The sequence below is a fragment of the Oncorhynchus tshawytscha genome, linkage group LG14 (assembly GCF_018296145.1).
Source record: "Oncorhynchus tshawytscha isolate Ot180627B linkage group LG14, Otsh_v2.0, whole genome shotgun sequence".
NCBI lineage: Eukaryota > Metazoa > Chordata > Actinopteri > Salmoniformes > Salmonidae > Oncorhynchus > Oncorhynchus tshawytscha.
The window spans coordinates 2,025,969-2,048,748 of NC_056442.1; the positions used below are offsets into that span (position 1 = coordinate 2,025,969).

A 22,780-nucleotide genomic window follows, 5' to 3' on the forward strand; every position below is an offset into this window, starting at 1 on the left:
CAGTGCAAATCATGTGGCAAATACTTTAGTTTGAAAGGAAACTTGAAGTCTCATATGATCACTCTCAAAAGGGTTTTTACATAAAAGCTTAACCTGAAGTCAATCTGAAGTTAAAACAATACATTCATACTTTGTCATTGTGAATTTCTTGACACATCCAACTTGTGAATACGTTTTATATGTTTTCTGGCAATTGATAACAGAACAAATTGTGTAATTTGTGGAGAAGGAAAGGCATTAGTCTATCAGATCTGTAAACTGAATCTAGCTCTGACTCAGGGACCTACCCTCCAGGACACTGCTGGCTACAGGAAGTCCTCACGGCTGTCTACAACAGAGCACACACGCCTGTTCTCCGTATAGATGACATGCTCTAGTTGCTTGCCTGGAGGGCAAATCCAGCTCAAATTTACACCCGTTCATTGACGGCCTCCGGACGTGGTTTGACGTGCTCCAAGACATCAGGTGGCGCTAATGTAATGCAGTCTTACACCGTCAGCGGTTGATGAATAGAAAACACAGCACATTGTTGTTTACAAAGGTATCTACTAAGTAGCGTAAACCCGCTAGGCTGACGCAGACAGACGTTTCAACATTTATTTGATAAAACAAACAGCTAGACTTTTATTGCCCTCGCCAATATGTCCAAACTACAGTTGCTGAATGTGTTCGTTACCGAGCGTTTGTCGGCTGCTGCTGTGGAGATATTCGGGGCCGTAGAGAAGACTATAGCAGAGTATCGGGAAGAAATCTTCCGTTCAGCAGAGGAGAACGAGCGTCTACGGAGGGAGATGGACATGATTATCAAATCAGAGATACAGTTATACAGAACAGGTCTGTAGCGAGTTAACGTTCGAGTTATAACATTTTACTTGTAGAATAATGATGAGACCATTTATGTGGCACGTTGTGCAATTCTCACCCTGACCGCAACTCTGGGGAGTAATCATTAGTGCAAACAGATGCAAAATAAGATTTTCTATTAAACAAATTCAGGTAGACCCCCCCGTTTCGTTTGCTTCCGTCTTAGAAACGTTTTGCAACAGAATTAATGAATACACCCCTGGTTTGCCAACGTTGCTTCTTTGAATCACGTGCTGTAGTGTAGACCAGGGTTGCGTTCAGTACGACAGAAAGGGGTGCAACGTTGAATTTAACGGAAGCGGAACGACTATTTGAAAAAGTTGTGATTATGGTGGCCCAGAAGGCAGTTACCATGTGGTGATGGACGACTTTTTGCGATTTCAGACTCTATTAACCTGCCCGGGTTGAACGGCTAGTCCGGGCTGGTGAGGGAGGTACGCCCTACTCAAATCGAATTGTAATCTGCGCTGCTCGGCATATTGTAAAAAATGGAGCATGGCGCATCATTCAGGAACATTCAACATCTCTTCTCCATAAAATATACAGTACCAGTCAAAAGTTTGGAGACACCTACGCATTTAAGGGTTTTTCTTTATTTTTTTACTATTTTCTACATTGTAGAATAATAGTAAAGACATCAAACTATGAAATTACACACATGGAATCATGTAGTAACCAAAAAAGTGTTAAACAAATAAAAAATATATATTTTATATTTGACATTCTTCAAAGAGGCCTCCCTTTGCCTTGATGACAGCTTTGAAGAATCTAAAATATATTTTGATTTGTTTAACACTTTTTTTGGTTACTACATGATTCCATATGTGTTATTTCATAGTATTGCACCTGGCTCACGACCAGGAGGCAGCCCGGTTCTAAAACAAATGCAGTCAACGCTCAAATCAAATCAAATCAAATTTTATTGGTCACATACACATGGTTAGCAGATGTTAATGCGAGTGTAGCGAAATGCTTGTGCTTCTAGTTCCAACAATGCAGTAATAACGAGCAAGTAATCTAACTAACAATTCAAAAAAAAACTACTGTCATACACAGTGTAAGGGGATAAAGAATATGTACATAAGGATATATGAATGAGTGATGGTACAGAGCAGCATAGGCAAGATACAGTAGATGATATCGAGTACAGTATATACATATGAGATAAGTATGTAAACCAAGTGGCATAGTTAAAGTGGCTAGTGATACATGTATTACATAAGGATGCAGTCGATGATATAGAGTACAGTATCAACGTATGCATATGAGATGAACAATGTAGGGTAAGTAACATTATATAAGGTAGCATTGTTTAAAGTGGCTAGTGATATATTTACATCATTTCCCATCGATTCCCATGATTAAAGTGGCTGGAGTAGAGTCAGTGTCATTGACAGTGTGTTGGCAGTAGCCACTCAATGTTAGTGGTGGCTGTTTAACAGTCTGATGGCCTTGAGATAGAAGCTGTTTTTCAGTCTCTCGGTCCCAGCTTTGATGCACCTGTACTGACCTCGCCTTCTGGATGGCAGCGGGGTGAACAGGCAGTGGCTCGGGTGGTTGATGTCCTTGATGATCTTTATGGCCTTCCTGTAGCATCGGGTGGTGTAGGTGTCCTGGAGGGCAGGTAGTTTGCCCCGGTGATGCGTTGTGCAGACCTCACTACCCTCTGGAGAGCCTTACGGTTGAGGGCGGTGCAGTTGCCATACCAGGCGGTGATACAGCCCGCCAGGATGCTCTCGATTGTGCATCTGTAGAAGTTTGTGAGTGCTTTTGGTGACAAGCCGAATTTCTTCAGCCTCCTGAGGTTGAAGAGGCGCTGCTGCGCCTTCCTCACGATGCTGTCTGTGTGAGTGGACCAATTCAGTTTGTCTGTGATGTGTATGCCGAGGAACTTAAAACTTGCTACCCTCTCCACTACTGTTCCATCGATGTGGATGGGGGTGTTCCCTCTGCTGTTTCCTGAAGTCCACAATCATCTCCTTAGTTTTGTTGACGTTGAGTGTGAGGTTATTTTCCTGACACCACACTCGAGGGCCCTCACCTCCTCCCTGTAGGCCGTCTCGTCGTTGTTGGTAATCAAGCCTACCACTGTTGTGTCGTCCGCAAACTTGATGATTGAGTTGGAGGCGTGCATGGCCACGCAGTCGTGGGTGAACAGGGAGTACAGGAGAGGGCTCAGAACGCACCCTTGTGGGGCCCCAGTGTTGAGGATCAGCGGGGAGGAGATGTTGTTGCCTACCCTCACCACCTGGGGGCGGCCCGTCAGGAAGTCCAGTACCCAGTTGCACAGGGCGGGGTCGAGACCCAGGGTCTCGAGCTTGATGACGAGCTTGGAGGGTACTATGGTGTTGAATGCCGAGCTGTAGTCGATGAACAGCATTCTCACATAGGTATTCCTCTTGTCCAGATGGGTTAGGGCAGTGTGCAGTGTGGTTGAGATTGCATCGTCTGTGGACCTATTTGGGCGGTAAGCAAATTGGAGTGGGTCAAGGGTGTCAGGTAGGGTGGAGATGATATGGTCCTTGACTAGTCTCTCAAAGCACTTCATGATGACGGATGTGAGTGCTACGGGCGGTAGTCGTTTAGCTCAGTTACCTTAGCTTTCTTGGGAACAGGAACAATGGTGGCCCTCTTGAAGCATGTGGGAACAGCAGACTGGTATAGGGATTGATTGAATATGTCCGTAAACACACCGGCCAGCTGGTCCGCGCATGCTCTGAGGGCGCGGCTGGGGATGCCGTCTGGGCCTGCAGCCTTGCGAGGGTTAACACGTTTAAATGTCTTACTCACTTCGGCTGCAGTGAAGGAGAGACCGCATGTTTCCGTTGCAGGCCGTGTCAGTGGCACTGTATTGTCCTCAAAGCGGGCAAAAAGTTATTTAGTCTGCCTGGGAGCAAGACATCCTGGTCCGTGACTGGGCTGGGTTTCTTCCTGTAGTCCGTGATTGACTGTAGACCCTGCCACATACCTCTTGTGTCTGAGCCGTTGAATTGAGATTCTACTTTGTCTCTGTACTGGCGCTTAGCTTGTTTGATAGCCTTGCGGAGGGAATAGCTGCACTGTTTGTATTCAGTCATGTTACCAGACACCTTGCCCTGATTAAAAGCAGTGGTTCGTGCCTTCAGTTTCACACGAATGCTGCCATCAATCCACGGTTTCTGGTTAGGGAATGTTTTAATCGTTGCTATGGGAACGACATCTTCAACGCACGTTCTAATGAACTCGCACACCGTATCAGCGTATTCGTCAATGTTGTTGTCTGACGCAATACGAAACATCTCCCAGTCCACGTGATGGAAGCAGTCTTGGAGTGTGGAGTCAGCTTGGTCGGACCAGCGTTGGACAGACCTCAGCGTGGGAGCTTCTTGTTTTAGTTTCTGTCTGTAGGCAGGGATCAACAAAATGGAGTCGTGGTCAGCTTTTCCGAAAGGGGGCGGGGCAGGGCCTTATATGCGTCGCGGAAGTTAGAGTAACAATGATCCAGGGTCTTTCCACCCCTGGTTGCGCAATCGATATGCTGATAAAATTTAGGGAGTCTTGTTTTCAGATTAGCCTTGTTAAAATCCCCAGCTACAATGAATGCAGCCTCCGGATAAATCGTTTCCAGTTTGCAGAGAGTTAAATAAAGTTCGTTCAGAGCCATCGATGTGTCTGCTTGGGGGGATATATACGGCTGTGATTATAATCAAAGAGAATTCTCTTGGTAGATAATGCGGTCTACATTTGATTGTGAGGAATTCTAAATCAGGTGAACAGAAGGATTTGAGTTCCTGTATGTTTCTTTCATCACACCATGTCACGTTGGCCATAAGACATACGCCCCCGCCCGTCTTCTTACCAGAAAGATGTTTGTTTCTGTCGGCGCGATGCGTGGAGAAACCCGCTGGCTGCACCGCTTCGGATTGCGTCTCTCCAGTTAGCCATGTTTCCGTGAAGCAAAGAACGTTACAGTCTCTGATGTCCCTCTGGAATGCTACCCTTGCTCGGATTTCATCAACCTTGTTGTCAAGAGACTGGACATTGGCAAGAAGAATGCTAGGGAGTGGTGCACGATGTGCCCGTCTCCGGAGTCTGACCAGAAGACCGATTGTTTCCCTCTTTTTCTGAGTCGGTTTTTTTTTTTTTTTTTTGGTCGCTGCATGTGATCCACTCGGTTACACTGGTTGTAAGGCAGAACACAGGATCCGCATCGCGAAAAACATATTCTTGGTCGTACTGATGGTGACTTGACGCTGATCTTATATTCAGTAGTTCTTCTCGGCTGTATGTAAAGAAACCTAAGATGACCTGGGGTACTAGTGTAAGAAATAACACGTAAAAAAACAAAAAACTGCATAGTATCCTAGGAACGCGAAGCGAGGCGGCCATCTCTGTCGGCGCCGGAGGTACAAACGTAAAAACGCTAACCCGGTACACCAGGAGCATGCATCGAATCCCCTCAAGTTCACACCCATGTATCATGTAATACCGCCTAGTGACCAGGGAGGGGTGTGTTATTTTAAGTTTTTATGTACTGAATGCAACCCAGGCAGATGAACTGCCACAGGCGCTTTAAAAACTAGCACAGACCTCAAACAAAGTAGTTTTTCTACAGATTTGGGAAAAACTCAAATTTGAGCTTCTCATATCGCCCCAAATTTACTCCAATTACTGTGTGTGGGGAGAATCAGTAATATTCAGTCAGATCCTATGGCTGTCTCATAGTCACCAATGTGATATCAGCTGAACATACAGTTTATCTTTTGCATTGAAGTGTGTATCAAATCAAACTTTATTTGTCACACACCGAATACAACAAGTGTAGACCTTACCATGAAATGCTTACAAGCCCTTAACCAAAGGTGCAGTTCAAGAAGAGTTAAGAACATATTTCCCAAATCAACTAAAGTAAAACAATAATAAAAAGTAACACAATAAAATAACAATAGCGAGGCTATATACAGGGGGTACCGGTAACGAGTCAGTGTGCGGGGGTACAGGTTAGTCGAGGTCATTTGTACATGTGTGTAGGGATAAAGTGACTGCATAAATGGCTACCACTCAGAGTAGACACTGTTTTAGAATTTGTGGGCAGTGCACCATAGGTTTGAGAAAAAGTCACCGCAAAACAGGCCCGATTCAATTCAAACGATCTGTTTATAGGTCCACAGCAATTTGCAATTGTTGTGTTTTTGTCTGTCCGATTCGGTCAGATCCTATGGCTCTTTCATAGTCAGCTGGATCTGGGGCCTCATTTATAAACCGCGGGTACGTGTAAAATATACCCCAAAACGTGTGCATCAGTTTCCACATAAAAGTTGGCATTAATAAAAACTGAAGTTGATGTGAAAATGTGCTCACATTCCCGCAAACTTTAGACCATGCACACCCACAGTTTCTAGTGGTTGAAGTATTGCATTGCAAGTAGATTAGTATTTTGTGCAAATGGGGCATATGATGGACGGCTTATTCATAACAAACAGGTTAATATCAAGATGCAATAATTTACCATTAGTGAGGAGAGAAAGTATCATTTGTTATTCTTTGCATTTTAAAATAATTAGAAATAGGTATATGTCCTAGGCTATTATTTATTTAATTGCATAATAAATTCCTCTCCTTTTTGCAATGGTTTCATACTCACGAGGTAGCCTACAGCAGTGATACCTTTCGTTCCGTCTTTAGTTTAATGGGACCCACTTCACAGCAGTCAATAGATAAGCTACAGTATTTTGCAGTATGCCATCTGATCTGGAGCGCAGGTTATTAAGGTGTAGGTTACTTCTATAGTTTACGTCTGAATACTCTAATTTAACATTTCTTCAGTAGACAATTTGATTTATACACAACTTTTCATTACCATTGTAGAATACATTTTTCACATTTTCTGGGCATGCTGGGTTCATATTCCCGAAGTAGCCGTAGCCTATATAGAACAAATTACCATGCGCGTCTCTCATTTAATTGGGCCTATTAGATACGCTATTATTTCAAATATTTTGCTCTATACATCAGAAAGGAAGTGTGGTTTATAACCAAGTAGAATTTAACAGGTGAACAGACAGTTGATATTGTGCATTGAGGTGTATGGATACCACTGTAAGTAGACACTGTAATTCGCGGGCAGTGCAGCATAGGTTCGAGATAAAGTTAATGCAAAACAGGCCCTATTAAATTCAAACGATCTGTTTACAGGTCCACCGCCATTTGCAATTGCTGTCTTTCCTAAACTGTATGTCTGTCAGCCTAGGCCTACAGCAAGTTTAACATTGTGCCATCTTCTCCAAAGACATTTGATCAAGTTCACTATTTCTATTTCCTTTAGAAACATGCCTCGACCTAATTCTAATACTTTAAAAGTATACAGCAGGGTGTTATTCTGACCATAAAGGGTGAACGATAGGCGTTTTTCAGGCGGAGTTTTAATGCTCGTTCATGAGTGCAGTTTCAGGACGGGTCTGATTTTATAACTGTAAACATGCGTGTGTATGGCCTGCGGCAAGTTGATCAATCTCAATATTTTTGTATGTGCGCGAACTTTTCAGAAATGGCGCACGCAACGTTATAAATGAGGCTAGTCTACTTACGCGCCAACCAGATAATATGAGCCTATGAGGTGTCTCGGTTTCTATACCTTCTCTGGTATAGATGCTGCGTTTATAACCAAGTGGGAAAGTGTTAATTACCAGTTGTAAAGTCGTAAATACGAGTTGGATGCATCCACATGCTTTGAACTCGTTGAGAAATGCAGATTGGCCAATGGCAAACAAGCTGCTTCAACCATAAACTAAAAGTACAGTTATCATGCTCACAAACAAATTGTGTTCAAAAAACATATTCATAGATTGCTTTTTATAAATAATGTTTTGTTGCATTTACTGGCCAAAAATGCCATTCCCGAGATAATTATCTTAATGTGTGACGTCAGGTTTAGCATGTGGGATAAGTCAGAGTTTGGGATGATAGATGAGTTTCCCACTAGTATTTACCAGTTGAAGGGATGTTTTTCCCTGTTGTATGTGGTAAATAGCATCTTCCCATTTGGTTATGAACAAAGCAAGACCAGTCTTCTAAAGTGGGATTTTAGGGCAGACAGTGTCAGTCATCCAAAATGCACTCAGAACCCTACTGGGGACCTGACAGGACGGAACTGCTCCAGCCATTACTCTGTGTAGCCCCTCGTCCATGACATCCTTCAATCCCAAGAGGTGTTCAGCTGCAGATATGATATCAATCAATCTTGAGTTCTTATCCACTCCGGCAGTGCAGTTTATAACCATAGAGATAAATGCATAAGTCCACCTTTTTCAAGGCGAGGGTATCTGGACCCTGCACCTGGCGAACGGCACCCACAGGACTAGACTACGGTGTATCCACCATGGCAACCGACCCACTAGCACTTTCTTTCACTCTTTTGGCTGCATCGGCATAAGAGACACTGGACAGCTCTTATCCTGGAAATCTCTGCCTCCTTCACCCTTAGAGGGAATTCAGGGAGCTCATGTTCATGTTTCCCACCAGTGTAGACTAGACAATAAATCATGTTGTTTTTTGCACAGACAGGCCTACCAAGTAAAAGTATAGATTTTGTATTAAGTCAATATTGATTGAATATATATGTTTCCCTCCAGACTTCCAGCAACTCACTCCCTCTGTTCCCCCTGAGCAGCAGAAGTGTGAGCAGGAGTGGAGCCCCAGTCTGGGGCAGGAGGACCCAGAACCCACACAGATTAAAGAGGAACAACAGGAGCTCAGGCTCAGTCAGGAGGACCCACCTCAGCCCTCACATCTTTACCAAAACCAAACTGTGGATGATGGAGAGAGGAGCGCTCTACCTATCATCATAACTGAAGACATCAAAACAGAACCTGATGGAGAGGACTACAGAGTAGCAGAACCAACCAGTGATCAGCCCCTCTCAGTTCATCCAGACTGCTCTGCTACACTGGAAAAACCATATTGGTGTAAACAATGTGGCAAAAGCTTTACACGTAAGGGAAACTTGACCTTGCATTTAAAGATACACACAGGAGAGAAACCATTTCTGTGCAAACAATGTGGCAAAAGGTTTAACCAGAAGAGCAACTTGACCATCCACACAAGGGTACACACAGGAGAGAATCCCTATCAGTGCAAACAATGTGGCAAAAGGTTTAACCATAAGAGCAACTTGACCAGCCATACAAGGATACACACAGGAGAGAATCTGTATCAATGGAAAGCTATTTAAGACTTCATCAGTGTGTTCACACGGGAGAAATCTGACCAGTGCAAATAATGTGGCAAAAGCTTTGGTTATAAACAGCCATACATCACATATGAGCACTCACATTAAAGGGCATACATTATATTACTGCAGTGAGTACAGCAAAGCTTCAGCCTGAAGGGAAAGTGAAAACAACATGATACTTTGTGTCATTGTGGATTTCTTCTCACATCCAACTTGTAAATTAATGTTATGTTCTGTTTTCTGGCACTTGACAACAAAACAAATTGACTTGTGAAAATCAGTATGAAAATCATCAGTCAGTATTAGACTTCTTAGCTGAAACTAGCTCTCAATTTCAGAGACCTACAGTGCATTCGGAAAGTATTCAGACCCCTTGACTTTTTCAATTTTGTTATGTTACAGCCTTATTCTAAAATTGATTAAATAGGTTTTTTTCTCTCATCAATCTACACACAATACCCCATAATGACAAAGCAAAAACAGTTTTTTAGAAATTTTAGCAAATGGATCTCTCTGTACTTTGCTCTGTTCAGCTTTGCCTCGATCCTGACTAGTCTCCTGGTCCCTGCAACTGAAAAACATCCCCACAGCATTATGCTGCCACCACCTCTCCTTGGTGCCAGGTTTCCTCCAGATGCGACGCTTGGCATTCTGGTCAAAGATTTCAATCTGGGTTTCATCAGACCAGAGAATCTTGTTTCTCATGGTCTGAGAGTCTTTTAGGTGCCTTTTGGCAAACTCCAAGCAGGCTGTCATGTGCCTTTTGCTGAGGAGTGGCTTCCGTCTGGCCACTCTACCATAAAAGCCTGATTGGTGGAGTGCTGCAGAGATGTTTGTCCTTCTGGAAGGTTCTCCCATCTCCACAGAGTGACTCTGGAGCTCTGTCAGAGTGACCATCAGGTTCTCGGTCTCCTCCCCCGATTGTTCAGTTTGGCTGGGCGGCCAGCTCTAGGAAGAGTTTGATGGAGAATGCTGGAGGCTACTGTGTTGTTGAGGACCTTCAATGGAGCAGAAATGTTTTGCTACCCATCCCCAGATCTGTGCTTTGACACAATCCTGTCTCAGAGCTCTACAGACAATTCCTTCAACCTCATGGCTTGGTTTTTGCTTTGACATGCACTGTCAACTGTGGGACCTTATAAAGACAGGTGTGTGCCTTTCCAAATCTTGTCCTGTCAATTGAATTGTAGAAGTTGTAGAAACATCAAGGATGATCAATGGAAACAGGATGCACCTGATATCAATTCCCAGTCTCATAGCAAAGGGTCTGAATACTTATGCTATTTTTAATACATTTGCAAACATTTTCTATACTGTTTTCGCTTTGTCATTATGGGGTATTGTGTGTAGATTGCTGAGAATTTTTTATTTAATTTAATCAATTTTAGAATAAGGCTGCAATGTAACAATGTGGAAAAAAGTGAAGGAGGACACTGCTGGCTTCAGGAAGCCCTCACCGTATCATTTGAGAAAAAATGTCTCTATGTATTTGTGTTTTTTGTTTTTAATGCTTTGGTTGTTTTGTGCAAAGAGGGGAAAAAATGAAATGAATTACAAATAAAGAAACATTTTTCCTTTCTTTGTCTACAACTAAAGAAAAAGGAAGCCCTCACCACTGTATCTAGCACAGAGCGCACATTTGGATTTCTAAACAATAGGAGTTCTTATTCAATTGTTTAACAATGACATACAAGATATTTGGGCCTCTATCTTCTATCTGTACCAACTAGAGGTCGACCGATTATGATTTTTCAACGCCGATACCGATTATAGGAGGCTCAAAAAAGCTGCTACCGATTAATCGGGCGATTTGTTTGTTTTTTTAATTGATTTGTAATAATGACAATTACAACAATACTGAATGAACACTTATTTTAACTTAATATAATACATCAATAAAATCAATTTAGCCTCAAGTAAATAATTAAACATGTTCAATTTGGTTTAAATAATGCAAAAACAAAGTGTTGGAGAAGAAAGTAAAAGTTCAATATGTGCTATGTAAGAAAGCTAACATTTCAGTTCCTTGCTCAGAACATGAGAACATATGAAAGCTGGTGGTTCCTTTTGACATGAGTCTTCAATATTCCCAGGTAAGAAGTTTTAGGTTGTAGTTATTATAGGAATTATAGGACTATTTCCCTCTATACCATTTGTATTTCATTAACCTTTGACTATTGGATGTTCTTATAGGCACTTTAGTATTGCCAGTGTAACAGTATAGCTTCCGTCCCTCTCCTTGCTCCTCCCTGTGCTCGAACCAGCAACACAACGACAACAGCCACCATCGAAGCAGCGTTACCCATGCAGAGCAAGGGGAATAACTACTAGAAGGCTCAGAGCGAGTGACGTTTGAAACACTATTAGCGAGCGCTAACTAGCTAGCCATTTCACTTCTGTTACACCAGCCTCATCTCGGGAGTTGATAGGCATGAAGTCATAAACAGCACAATGCTTGATGCACAACGAAGAGCTGCTGGCAAAACGCACAAAAGTGCTGTTTGAATGAATGTTTACGCGCCTGCTTCTGCCTACCACCGCTCAGTCAGATACTTAGATATTTGTATGCTTGTATCCTCAGTCAGATTATATGCAACGCAGGACATGCTAGATAATATCTAGTAATATCATCAACCATGTGTAGTTAACTAGTGATTATGATTGATTGTTTTTTATAAGATAAGTTTAATGCTAGCTAGCAACTTACCTTGGCTTACTGCATTCGCGTAACAGGTCTCCTTGTGGAGTGCAACGAGAGAGCGGCAGGTCTATATTGCATTGGACTAGTTAACTGTAAGGTTGCAAGATTGGATCCCCCGAGCTGACAAGGTGAAAATCTATCGTTCTGCCCCTGAACAAGGCAGTTAACCCACCGTTCCTAGGCCGTCATTGAAAATAAGAATGTGTCCTTAACTGACTTGCCTAGTTAAATAAATGTAGAAAAATATATATATAAAAAAAAAATTTAATCGGCAAATCGGCGCCCAAAAATACAGATTTCCGATTGTTATGAAAACTTAAAATCGGCCCTAATTAATCGGCCATTCTGATTAATCAGTCGACCTCTAGTACCAACGGCTGCATGTTAGAATATTGAATTAGCCTATCACATCTGTGTTGACAGTTAATAATGCAGCAAATAATTTGTTTTAATAAAGTAGTTTTTTCAATGGATGTCATAGTGAAACGCTATTTTTCTCTGTTGAACATGATTTCTGTGATGGTTCATATTAGGCAGGTTTAATACATCCTCTATCAGCTCTATTTCTTGCCTCTTACCCCCAACCCTATCCTGAACCGTTTTTATAAAGCGCCTGAGATGAGGGCCGATCTAGGATCAGTTCGCCCCTGCCCATTCATTATAATTTACATAAAGCATCTCAAATGAGTGCTGATCTAGGATCAGATTGCCCCTCTACATTCATTATAATTGAAGAAGCAAAACTAGATCAGCACTCCCACTCAGACGCTTTGGATCCGATTTAGAAAACTATGCCTTTTTTACGCCCCGCTCAGTAGTTGGTATTCAGACTTACCATATGAAGGTGCATAATGGGCTTTGCAGGTGTGATTCTTTTGTGTGCGCTGAATAAATGTAATTCAACCACTGAAAACCACTGGCCAACAGATGTTCTCATTGAGTTTTAATTCAGAAAGGTTTTCAGGTCATTTATCTTAAGCCGTGATCCCTTTAAATACAGTGTCCCTTCAATTAGAATTTAGTCGACAGACTAGAATAAATTTAGAGAACGAGTTCAGAAACGGTTCAGAAAATAGGGATGAATGAAAGAAAGCCATATAAATTATATATTTTAAAAAATCCATATCCCTATTTTCTGAACCCGTTCTCTCGATGTATTCTAGTCTGTCGACAAAATTCGAAATATTGCGACATGGGTTTGGTTCAAACTGTTACGGCTCAGTCTGTGCCCCAGCTCCATAACGATTGAATTAGCCTACATCCATTTTTTTGGTAACACTTTACTTGTCAGAATATGTCATAACAGCTGACATAACTTGTCATAACCTGTCCATAATATCGTCATAACACTGCCATGACACACATTTACACATGTTGTGACACATTGCGTTATTTTATGGCTGACATAAGAGTGTCAATCTACATTTATTCAAATGTGTTTTTTCGCTGCCAAGAATTGTCCTTTAGTTTGAAAGTTTTCCAAGAGTGCACAAAGCTGTCATCAAGGCAAAGAGTGGCTATTTGAAGAATCTCAAATATAAAATATATTTTGATTTGTTTAATACTTTTTTGGTTACTACATAATTCCATATGTGTTATTCCATGTTTTTGATGTCTTCACTATTATTCTACAATGTCGAAAATAGTCCAAATAAAGAAAAACCCTTGAATGAGTAGGTGTTCTGAAACTTTTGATCGGTAGTGTACACACATTACATTTTAAATAAATAGTAATCAGACATCTCCGGTATACATTATGTAGTTATGTAGAAATCTTACTTTGTGCATCTTGTCTTTGGTGTCATAAACAATCCTTGCTTCCTGCCTGTGCTTGGTAAGGATAAGAGGGGGGCGTTATGACCTCCTCCTTTAGACTAGTTAAGATACGAGACAGTGCCAAACACATGCCAGAACCAACCCTATGAACTATGCCTATGTAACGTGCCTGTAACCAGTCTATAAGGGAACTAAACGGGACTGCCCCGTTAGAGCTTCTGACAGACGTTCACTATGGTTCATTAAGTTTGTTGGAACCTCTCCAGTGCACTGACAAAAAACAATGATTAATTTGAGATTGACTTCGGGTGTCCCTATGTAAGAATTTACATGACATAGTGTTTTCAGTAATAACCATTACAGATCATGGACTGAGAGCTCTACTCTCAGTCCATCCCACTTATCTCCATAGACCACCCTCTTTTGATTTCCAAGTGTCGTTTTTCAACTGTGCTGTGATGTTTTACAATAATTTTGCATAGTATACACAGATTGTGAGCTAAAGATTAAGACCTTTCCTGTGAGTGTTATGTGCTTGATTGATTGACTATGGCATTCCAAATCACCCAATATTGCTATTTGTCAGATTAATTTTAAATGGATGTTAATTGTTCAGACATTCCTGAGCATGTGACCAGAAACAAGCTACATTGGGGCGATACCAGAAAAATCAATGGAGGCTTCTCAGAGGAGGAAGGGGAGGACCATCCTCTTCATTGAATTTCATAAATAAATAAGAAACATTAAAAAAGTTATTCTTTATAGATAAAACTATACTAAATATTATTTATTTGTGTTGTTCCAAATGTCTGAATAAAAATGACAGTTAGTGCAGAATGGTGCTTTTTTTGTTGTTGGGGCAGCTATTTTGCGATCTGTATTGTGCAGCTGACAACATTCTTGTCCTCAAATGAAACTGGTAAATTTAGTCTATTTATGCCAATCTTTTTCACCAAATTTTGGTCTTTAAGATATTGCTGACAAACATGTTCCCTACTTTCTCCCCCTTCCACTTGCCTCCTGTAACGATTGTCCTCTTCTTCTGACGAGTAGTAAGAGAGATCGGACCAATTTGCAGCGTGGTAATTGTCCATTTTAATAAGTCAAACTGAACACTACAACATACAAAATAACAAAGTGAAACAAACAAAACGGTCCCGTGTGGTAACAAACACTAACACGGAAAATAATCACCCACGAAACACAATAGAAAACAGGCTACCTAAATATGGTTCTCAATCAGGGACAACGATTGACAGCTGCCTCTGATTGAGAACCATACCAGGCCAAACACAGAAATAGCAAACCATAGACAACCCACCCAACTCACGCCCTGACCATACTAAAACAAAGACATAATAAAAGAACTAAGGTCAGAACGTGACACCTCCTCCATTTTTGCAGTAATGCTGCAATCAGTCGATTGTAACTTTGGATTAAGCAAACATTCCCATCTTTTTTTTATATTTGCATGTGTGACATAACTCCACCATTCCTATTCATAATATCATTAATAAATATAAAACAAGAAAAAAAAGTTCCATAAAGATTTGTTATATTTTTTATTAATCAGTATATTTGAGTTGAACCATAATATTTGTTGTAATATTTCTTCTATCTTTTCTGGAGGATAAAACTGAAATTGTAACCAGCTGTGTATAACTTGTTTAAAACCTCAAAGGATGTAAAGACCCCTGTTTAGGGGACCTGCGTGGTTCTGGTACTGGTTCCGACCAACATTTTCACTTACAAATCCATCTGTGGACACTGTAGATCAAAATGGCTTGCATTAGGCGATAGCCCTGGTTCCCACGGACCCAGGATGAATAGGAATGGTGGAGTTATATTGTCTGAGCCTGTGTGACGTAGGATGTGAACATGGAAACTCCTTGAAGCTGGAATGTCCCTCCTACCATATCATTTTCACAGCTGACTGTCCATCAACTCCTGGCTGAACCCTACACCACATCCACTGACAAAGCACATGCCTGCAATCATTACAGTGGTGGCTCATCACTGTAGCACTGTAGCACTGTATCACTGTAGCACTGTAGCACTGTATCACTGTAGCACTGTATCACTGTAGCACTGTAGCACTGTAGCACTGTATCACTGTAGCACTGTATCACTGTAGCACTGTATCACTGTAGCACTGTAGCACTGTAGCACTGTAGCACTGTAGCAGCACTGTATCACTGTAGCACTGTAGCATCACTGTAGCACTGTATCACTGTAGCACTGTATCACTGTAGCACACTGTATCACTGTAGCACTGTATCACTGTAGCACTGTATCACTGTAGCACTGTATCACTGTAGCACTGTAGCACTGTAGCACTGTAGCACAGCACTGTATCACTGTAGCACTGTAGCACTGTATCACTGTAGCACTGTATCACTGTAGCACTGTATCACTGTAGCACTGTAGCACTGTAGCACTGTAGCACTGTAGCACTGTAGCACTGTAGCACTGTATCACTGTAGCACATTCAGAGATCGATTTATAGCCATTGATCTAAAATTATTCATATATTTTAAACATAAAAATGTTTGTTTGTCATAGACTGACAAGATTCATAGGAAATGATAGGCAAGCTCCTAACTAGTTCAGGAAGCCAAGCTATAGCTCTGTGTGCCATTCACAGCGATGAGGGCAAACGTGTTGATCAAGAGAAACCTTTAGAAAATATACACATTTTCTCTAACACTAGACACACAAATATGTATTTTACAGTTAGAACGAAGGTGAAATCTTATAGTTTGATTATACTATATTTAGAAAGCACACTGTAAGTCATCTCAAGCCTTATTCATAATGTTTTGTTGAATAGGAAATGCATCATATCAAATATGTCATATTTGTATCATATTTGTCCTCTTTACTTGAGCTTGTGTCCTTAAAAGTGACTACACCTCAGAAATATATAACTATTTTTACCAGAATGGGGAGATTGAACCTTTCTTGGAGTATGCAGGATGACTATTTATAGTCTGTGGCCCTCTCAGGATAAATAATTACTTTGGGGGATTATGTAGATTACATTTAGTTGCATTTAACTGAAAGGGCGATACTTTGAACAAAGTTTCCTTTTCAATTAATCGAAAATGAGAAGTTGTAATCTGTATAAACGCAAAAAGGTAATTTTGAACAAAGGTTAAAGCTTTTAGTGAGAGGTTTAATGCTTTAATATTTAAAGGCATAGCCGCGGGAAGTAGCGGTGCTGTAGGTGCTGCAGCACCCTCTGACAATCACAATTTTAAAAATTATTAATATAAAAATATAAAAAATGTATACAGCATTTATTTTGTTTCACCAAATTAGTGCACTAGGCCTTTATTACTCCTGTATGAGCGGAGAGGAGCAAAATATTGGTCAGCAGAGCGGGGAGAAATGCAGAATCTTCCAGCGGCCATGTTTCATTATTTCAGTCGCCCAAACTCATATTCATTATATAAATAGGCACCTTTAATTAGCAATATTTTTGACTCATATGATTTAAAAACAACATGTCATCTGGAGTAGGCTGCGCCATAAATGAGTCCGTAAAATGGAGATTGGACTCGAGTTAATCAATGTGATTTGTCCATAAATATACAGGTATACCTCTCCATGGTTGCAGAATCTTGTCTATTTTTGCTAACTTTCAATTAAACTTTATTGTGGTAAATTAATTGATATCTTTAAGGATATGAATATCAAGTATGTCTACTTCACCAACAGGCCATTTTATAGGTAAACTACAAGGTAATGTAAAAATGTGTATTTTAACATAAGGTACACTTATCATAATTGGGTTTAAGTCCAAATAGGATAGAAAATGGATCAATATATTCAATGATACTGTGTAGGGATCCAGATTTGCGGATTTAAGAGGTCATTTTAGTCATTGGCATACATTGACACTTTTGTTTTCAAGCCCTGGATATCTGACCCCCAGAATTGGGGCCTTTGTGAATACAACCCCTGGCCCTAACCCTGTGTTACTGGTTAGGGTCAACTTTGACCTCCTCCCAACTGATGTCTCCTGGGACATGGTGGTTTAAATAGAAGGCACTAAGAGACAATGCAAAGGCATGAAAAAGAGTCTCGTTGTTACAGAATATACTGACTGACAACAGTTAGAAATCTAAACTAGCAATTCAGAGTAGTCTGATAGAGACGAAGAAGAAGATATTTTAGCTCAATTTGGTGTTGGGGGTAGGATCTAGTAACTGGTTTTCCATTAAATGCTCCAAGACAGCAGGTGGCACTATTGTAATGCAGTCTGTTTTTCACCGATCGCGTTGTGTAAATAGCACACAGTCAATCGTTGTTTACATATGTTGTAGATTAGATCTGCTAGGCCAAATCAGACAGAGAAGTTTCAAAATGTCTTTGATCGCCAATATGTAAAAACTACAGTTGTTAAATGTGTTCGTCGCCGAGCGTTTGTCGGCGGCTGCTGTGTAGATATTCGGGGCTGTAGAGAAGACCATTGCAGAGTTTCAGGAACTAATCTCCTGTTCAGCAGAGGAGAACGAGGGTCTACGGAGGCTTTTGGCCATGGTTATCAAACCAGAGATAAAGTTACACAGAGTTGGTGTGTATAGCGAGCTACAGTTGTGATACGAGATTTGTATATTTAACGTCATTAGACTAGATAATTCAGGTGGCACGTTGTGATATGCGCACACTCATCCCAATATTAAACCTTTGATCAATTATTTAATTAACTAATAAAACGAGGTTTAAATTGCCAGCAGATGCGACCTGTTTGCTTACAGCTGCACTAGGGTCTGACAGTTTTCCTGCATAGATTAAGACCCGGTGGAGGGATGACAATTCGGGGGGAGTACATTTTTCGAGACATATCTCACGCCGGCTCCGTAGGAAGCCTGTCCAACCCTACTGCAGCTGTAAACAAGTGGGTTGGATATGCTGGTTGAGGTCTGGAGGGTATTCCATAACGACTGCATTAGAGAACTCATGGTCCAATGACTGTACCTGTAGTAGACCCACGTGTCCCGAGTCTGAAGCTATCTACATTCTAGTCCTGATTAGAGCCATTTGTCCCTCGTCTGAAGCTATCTACATTCTAGTCCTGATTAGAGCCATTTGTCCCTCGTCTGAAGCTATCTACACTCTAGTCCCGATTAGCTAAACACATTTACAGTGCATTCTGAAAGTATTCAGACCCCTTGACCTTTTCCACATGTTGTTATGTTTTTGCCTTATTCTAAAAAAAATATTTAAAAATAAGTCCTCATCGATCTACACACAATACCCCATAATGATAAAGCGAAAAACATTGGCGTCCATATTAGATTTTGATTTGAGGAGGGAAGTAGCATATAAAAACTGGATTTAATAGTTCTTTGTTCATTGGTCAGCGACGCAAACGGCGATTCTGTTTCTGCAATTTCTGTTATTCAATACGTTTCAAGGGCCTTTATTAGTAAAGGCCAAAATCAATATTTTATCAAATAATTGTATTTTTTTTATACCTAAAGGGGTTCTAAAATTAAAAATCAAATCGCTAATTGATCCATATAGTGTGACCATCTTAAAACAATTCCATATGACAGTTTAGCAAATTTCACTCTTGAACTTATTTAGCCTTGCCGTAACAAAGAGGTTGAATACTAATTGACTCAAGACATTTCAGCTTTTCATTTTTATTTAGGTTGTACATTTTTCTCAAAACATAATTCCACTTTGACATTATGGGGTATTGTGTAGACCAATGACACAATCTCAATTTAATCTATTATAAATTCAGGCTGTAACACAACAAAATCTGTCAAAGAGCATGAATATTTTCTGAAGGCACTGTAGCTTTGGACTTGGGACACATGCTGATAGTGGTCATTGGACCATGAGTTATCTCGATTGCAGTCACTATGAAATGCCCAAAGACCTTGTCACTAATTCATGAAATAATGAATGACAAGTCTAATATTGGGATAGCGCACCCTGAACATAACTTTAGTTGGCCAACATTGCTCTGTTGAATCTTGCTGTAGCTAGTGTAGACGACCATTCAACAAATCATCTTGTTTTTAAGCACAAAGAGGCCTTCAAACAAAATCACTATTTTTAGTCATTCAAAATATTGATTGAATATATATGTTTCCCTCCAGACTTCCAGCTACTCACTCCAGCCGTTTCCCCTGAGCAGCAGAACCGTGAGCAGTCTGGGGCAGGAGGGCCCAGAACCCACACAGATTAAAGAGGAACAACAGGAGCTCAGGCTCAGTCAGGAGGACCCACCTCAGCCCTCACATCTTTACCAAAACCAAACTGTGGATGATGGAGAGAGGAGCACTCTACCTATCATCATAACTGAAGAGATCAAAACAGAACCTGATGGAGAGGGATACAGAGTAGCAGAACCAACCAGTGATCAGCCCCACTCAGTTCATCCAGACTGCTCTGCTGCAGTGGAGAAACTATATCAGTGGCAACAGCTTCACACGTAAGGGACACTTGACCATCCATTCAAGGATACACACAGGAGAGAAATCTTATCTGTGCAAACAATGTGGCAAAAGCTTCATCCAGAAAGGTGACTTGGACAGACATACAAGGATGGACACAGGGGAGAGATCTTTTCAGTGTGAAGACAGTGGCAAAGCTTTCAACCAGAAGATAGAATTGACATTGCCTATGAAAGTTCATAGAGGACAGAGAACATACAGCTGTCCTGAATGCAGGAAACGTTACATGGCATTAAGCCATTTAAGACGTCATCAGAGTGTTCACACAGGGGAGAAACTTCATCAGCGCAAAGAATGTGACAAATGCTTTAGTTATAAAGGAAGCTTGAAGTTGCATATGAGCACTCACACAAAAGGGATACATAATATTACTGCAAAGAGTGCAGCAAGTGAATCTGAAGTGAAAACAACAAATTATACTTTGTCATTGTGGATTTCTTGTTACATCCAACTTTAAATTAATGTTCTATTTTCTGGCACTAGACAAAAAAACGAATTGAGTTGTGTGTGTGGAGGGGGAAGCATCACTCAGTGTCAGCTTTTTAAGAGGAATCTAGCGCTCAGTTTCAGGGACCTACCCTCCAGGACACTGCTGGCTTCAGGAAGTCCTCACCACTGTATCTAGCACAGAGCACACACTTGGATTTCTAAACAACAGGAGTTCCTATTCAATTGTTTAACAATGACATACAGGATATTTGGGCCACTATCTTCTATCTGTACTTTTGTCTGCATGTTAGAATATTGAAGTAGCCCATCACATCTGTATTGACTCAATACAGCAAATAAACTTTGTTTTAATAAAGTTGTTTTTTTTCAATGGATGTCATTGTGAAACCCTATTTTTCTCTGTTGAACATGATTTTTGTGCTGGTTCATATCAGGAAGGTTTAATACATCCTCTATCAGCTCTATTCCCTGCCTCTTACCCCCAACCCTATCCTGGAACAGCATTCCTACACTCTCAGACGCTTTGTCCATACAGGCCCTGTGGCAATTTTACCTCCTGACTGGTGTCTCCTGGGACATGGCTGAAAGTAAATCTGTGCCTTTGTTTAATTATTGGGTCACAAAGACCTTTGTTGGGTAAAGGTCAGGCTGTAAAGGACTTTGGGAACCATTACCTTATACTGACAGTGGCTTCCTGTGAACACTGTGAGTGTTTAAATGTCAGTGTCAGTGTGATATTTGACAGGCCACATTCCTAAGGAACACCAGCGTCATGGAGAATCCTCAACATTCCAACTGACCTGACCGCGCCCTCCACAACTGTGTCTCCTTCCCCCATCCCCGAGCCTGACCTCAGAGGGCCCTGAGGTACAGTTTTGTGAGAATCAGGCCCAGCTTTAACTGAGTGTTTGGGTGCATCTCAGTAGTCATAAGTCTGACCCCTCCCTTTTTCCACTCCTTTGACTCCTCCTTTTTCCACTCCTTTGACTCCTCCTTTTTCCACTCCTTTGCAATTCTTCTGCAGGTCGTTGTTTTGTGAGCGAATGGTTCTCCATTAACTAAAGTAATTGGAGTAAAAAATCAGGTAGATGATAGCTATAATGATACTTTTTGCCTGTGCATACTGCTCTCTACTTGCAGGGCTCTCAACACATTTTGGGGTTGTGGTTATTCCTCCTGTGGTAGTGACTGTCAGAAATTCCACTACAATGGCAAACTTGAACTGCTGCTGACCTGACACCAAGACGACTGTCTCATCATCTCTAATAACACTTGGCAAAATAATGTTGTAGAGATTTATTCGGATAGATATTACTAGATCCACAAAAATCGATAATTTACGTCTAGCATGTTTACTTTTACCCAAATATTTGCCTGTAGAATTAGGGGGACAGTGTCGCTGGCGCCCGTCTTACAAAGACAATAAAGAATCAACCACAAAGTTGACGAATCATGAAATATAATGAAAATATTTCTGAAGATAACAAACGGGTAATCCCACTTCTAAACTAATCTCTTCGACCAGCTGTGGAGTGGTTTGATTTGGCCCTATTTGGTCAATGCCTCCTAATAATCTCCAGTCATTTATCAATCAATAAGAACTGAATTTGAACTAGTACTTGCCGCTTAACATTTGTCTGGGTGACTATTGTCAGAACTGGTAGTTTCCTCTGTTCCCTGTGTTTCCATGGCAGATCTGGGTCTGTGTTTGTTATCATAGGCTGTGATAATCGCTCCTCAGGCTCCCACCAGTACAAACTAAATGAAGGCCTCTGAAAGGAAGGCCAACCCGAAATGAAGTCAAACTAAATGAAGGACTCTGAAAGGAAGGCCAACCCGAAATGAAGTCCAACTGAAAGGAAGGCCTCTGAAAGGAAGGCCAACCCGAAATGAAGTCAAACTAAATGAAGGACTCTGAAAGGAAGGCCAACCCGAAATGAAGTCCAACTGAAAGGAAGGCCTCTGAAAGGAAGGCCAACCCAAAATGAAGTCAAACTAAATGAAGGCCTCTGAAAGGAAGGCCAACCCGAAATGAAGTCCAACTGAAAGGAAGGCCTCTGAAAGGAAGGCCAACCCAAAATGAAGTCAAACTAAATGAAGGCCTCTGAAAGGAAGGCCAACCCGAAATGAAAAGGAAGCCTCTGAAAGGAAGGCAACCCAAAATGAAGTCAAAAGGAAGGCCTCTGAAAGGAAGGCCAACCCGAAATGAAGTCAAACTAAATGAAGGCCTCTGAAAGGAAGGCCAACCCGAAATGAAGTCCAACTGAAAGGAAGGCCTCTGACAGTTGTGGCCAGAAACATTGT

General features: G+C 41.2%; 1 protein-coding gene across 3 annotated transcripts; it reads left to right on the plus strand.

Annotated features, from left to right (window-relative positions):
• The first annotated feature begins 325 nt into the window (after positions 1 to 325).
• On the plus strand, positions 326 to 20,841 carry LOC121839221 (zinc finger protein 569-like). 3 transcript variants are annotated; one of them, XR_006078751.1, is made up of 2 exons: positions 326 to 834; positions 19,670 to 20,841. XR_006078751.1 is itself a non-coding variant. In XM_042296751.1 (2 exons), the coding sequence occupies exons 1-2, from the start codon at positions 642 to 644 to the stop codon at positions 9,071 to 9,073; spliced, it is 792 nt and encodes a 263-aa protein (XP_042152685.1). In that variant the 5' UTR covers positions 457 to 641; the 3' UTR covers positions 9,074 to 9,520. The 3 variants fall into 3 exon arrangements, 1 of the variants encoding a protein (XP_042152685.1); XM_042296751.1 differs by lacking the exon at positions 19,670 to 20,841 and adding an exon at positions 8,475 to 9,520 and having other exon boundaries at positions 457 to 834; XR_006078750.1 differs by lacking the exon at positions 326 to 834 and adding an exon at positions 17,837 to 18,129.
• The last annotated feature ends 1,939 nt before the right edge of the window (positions 20,842 to 22,780 follow it).

Bases quoted from the DNA above. Each gene is read 5' to 3' on its own strand.
- LOC121839221 (XM_042296751.1), top strand. From the start codon at position 642: ATGTCCAAACTACAGTTGCTGAATGTGTTCGTTACCGAGCGTTTGTCG. The intron at 835-8,474 runs GTCTGTAGCGAG...GTTTCCCTCCAG, and splicing joins GATACAGTTATACAGAACAG to ACTTCCAGCAACTCACTCCC.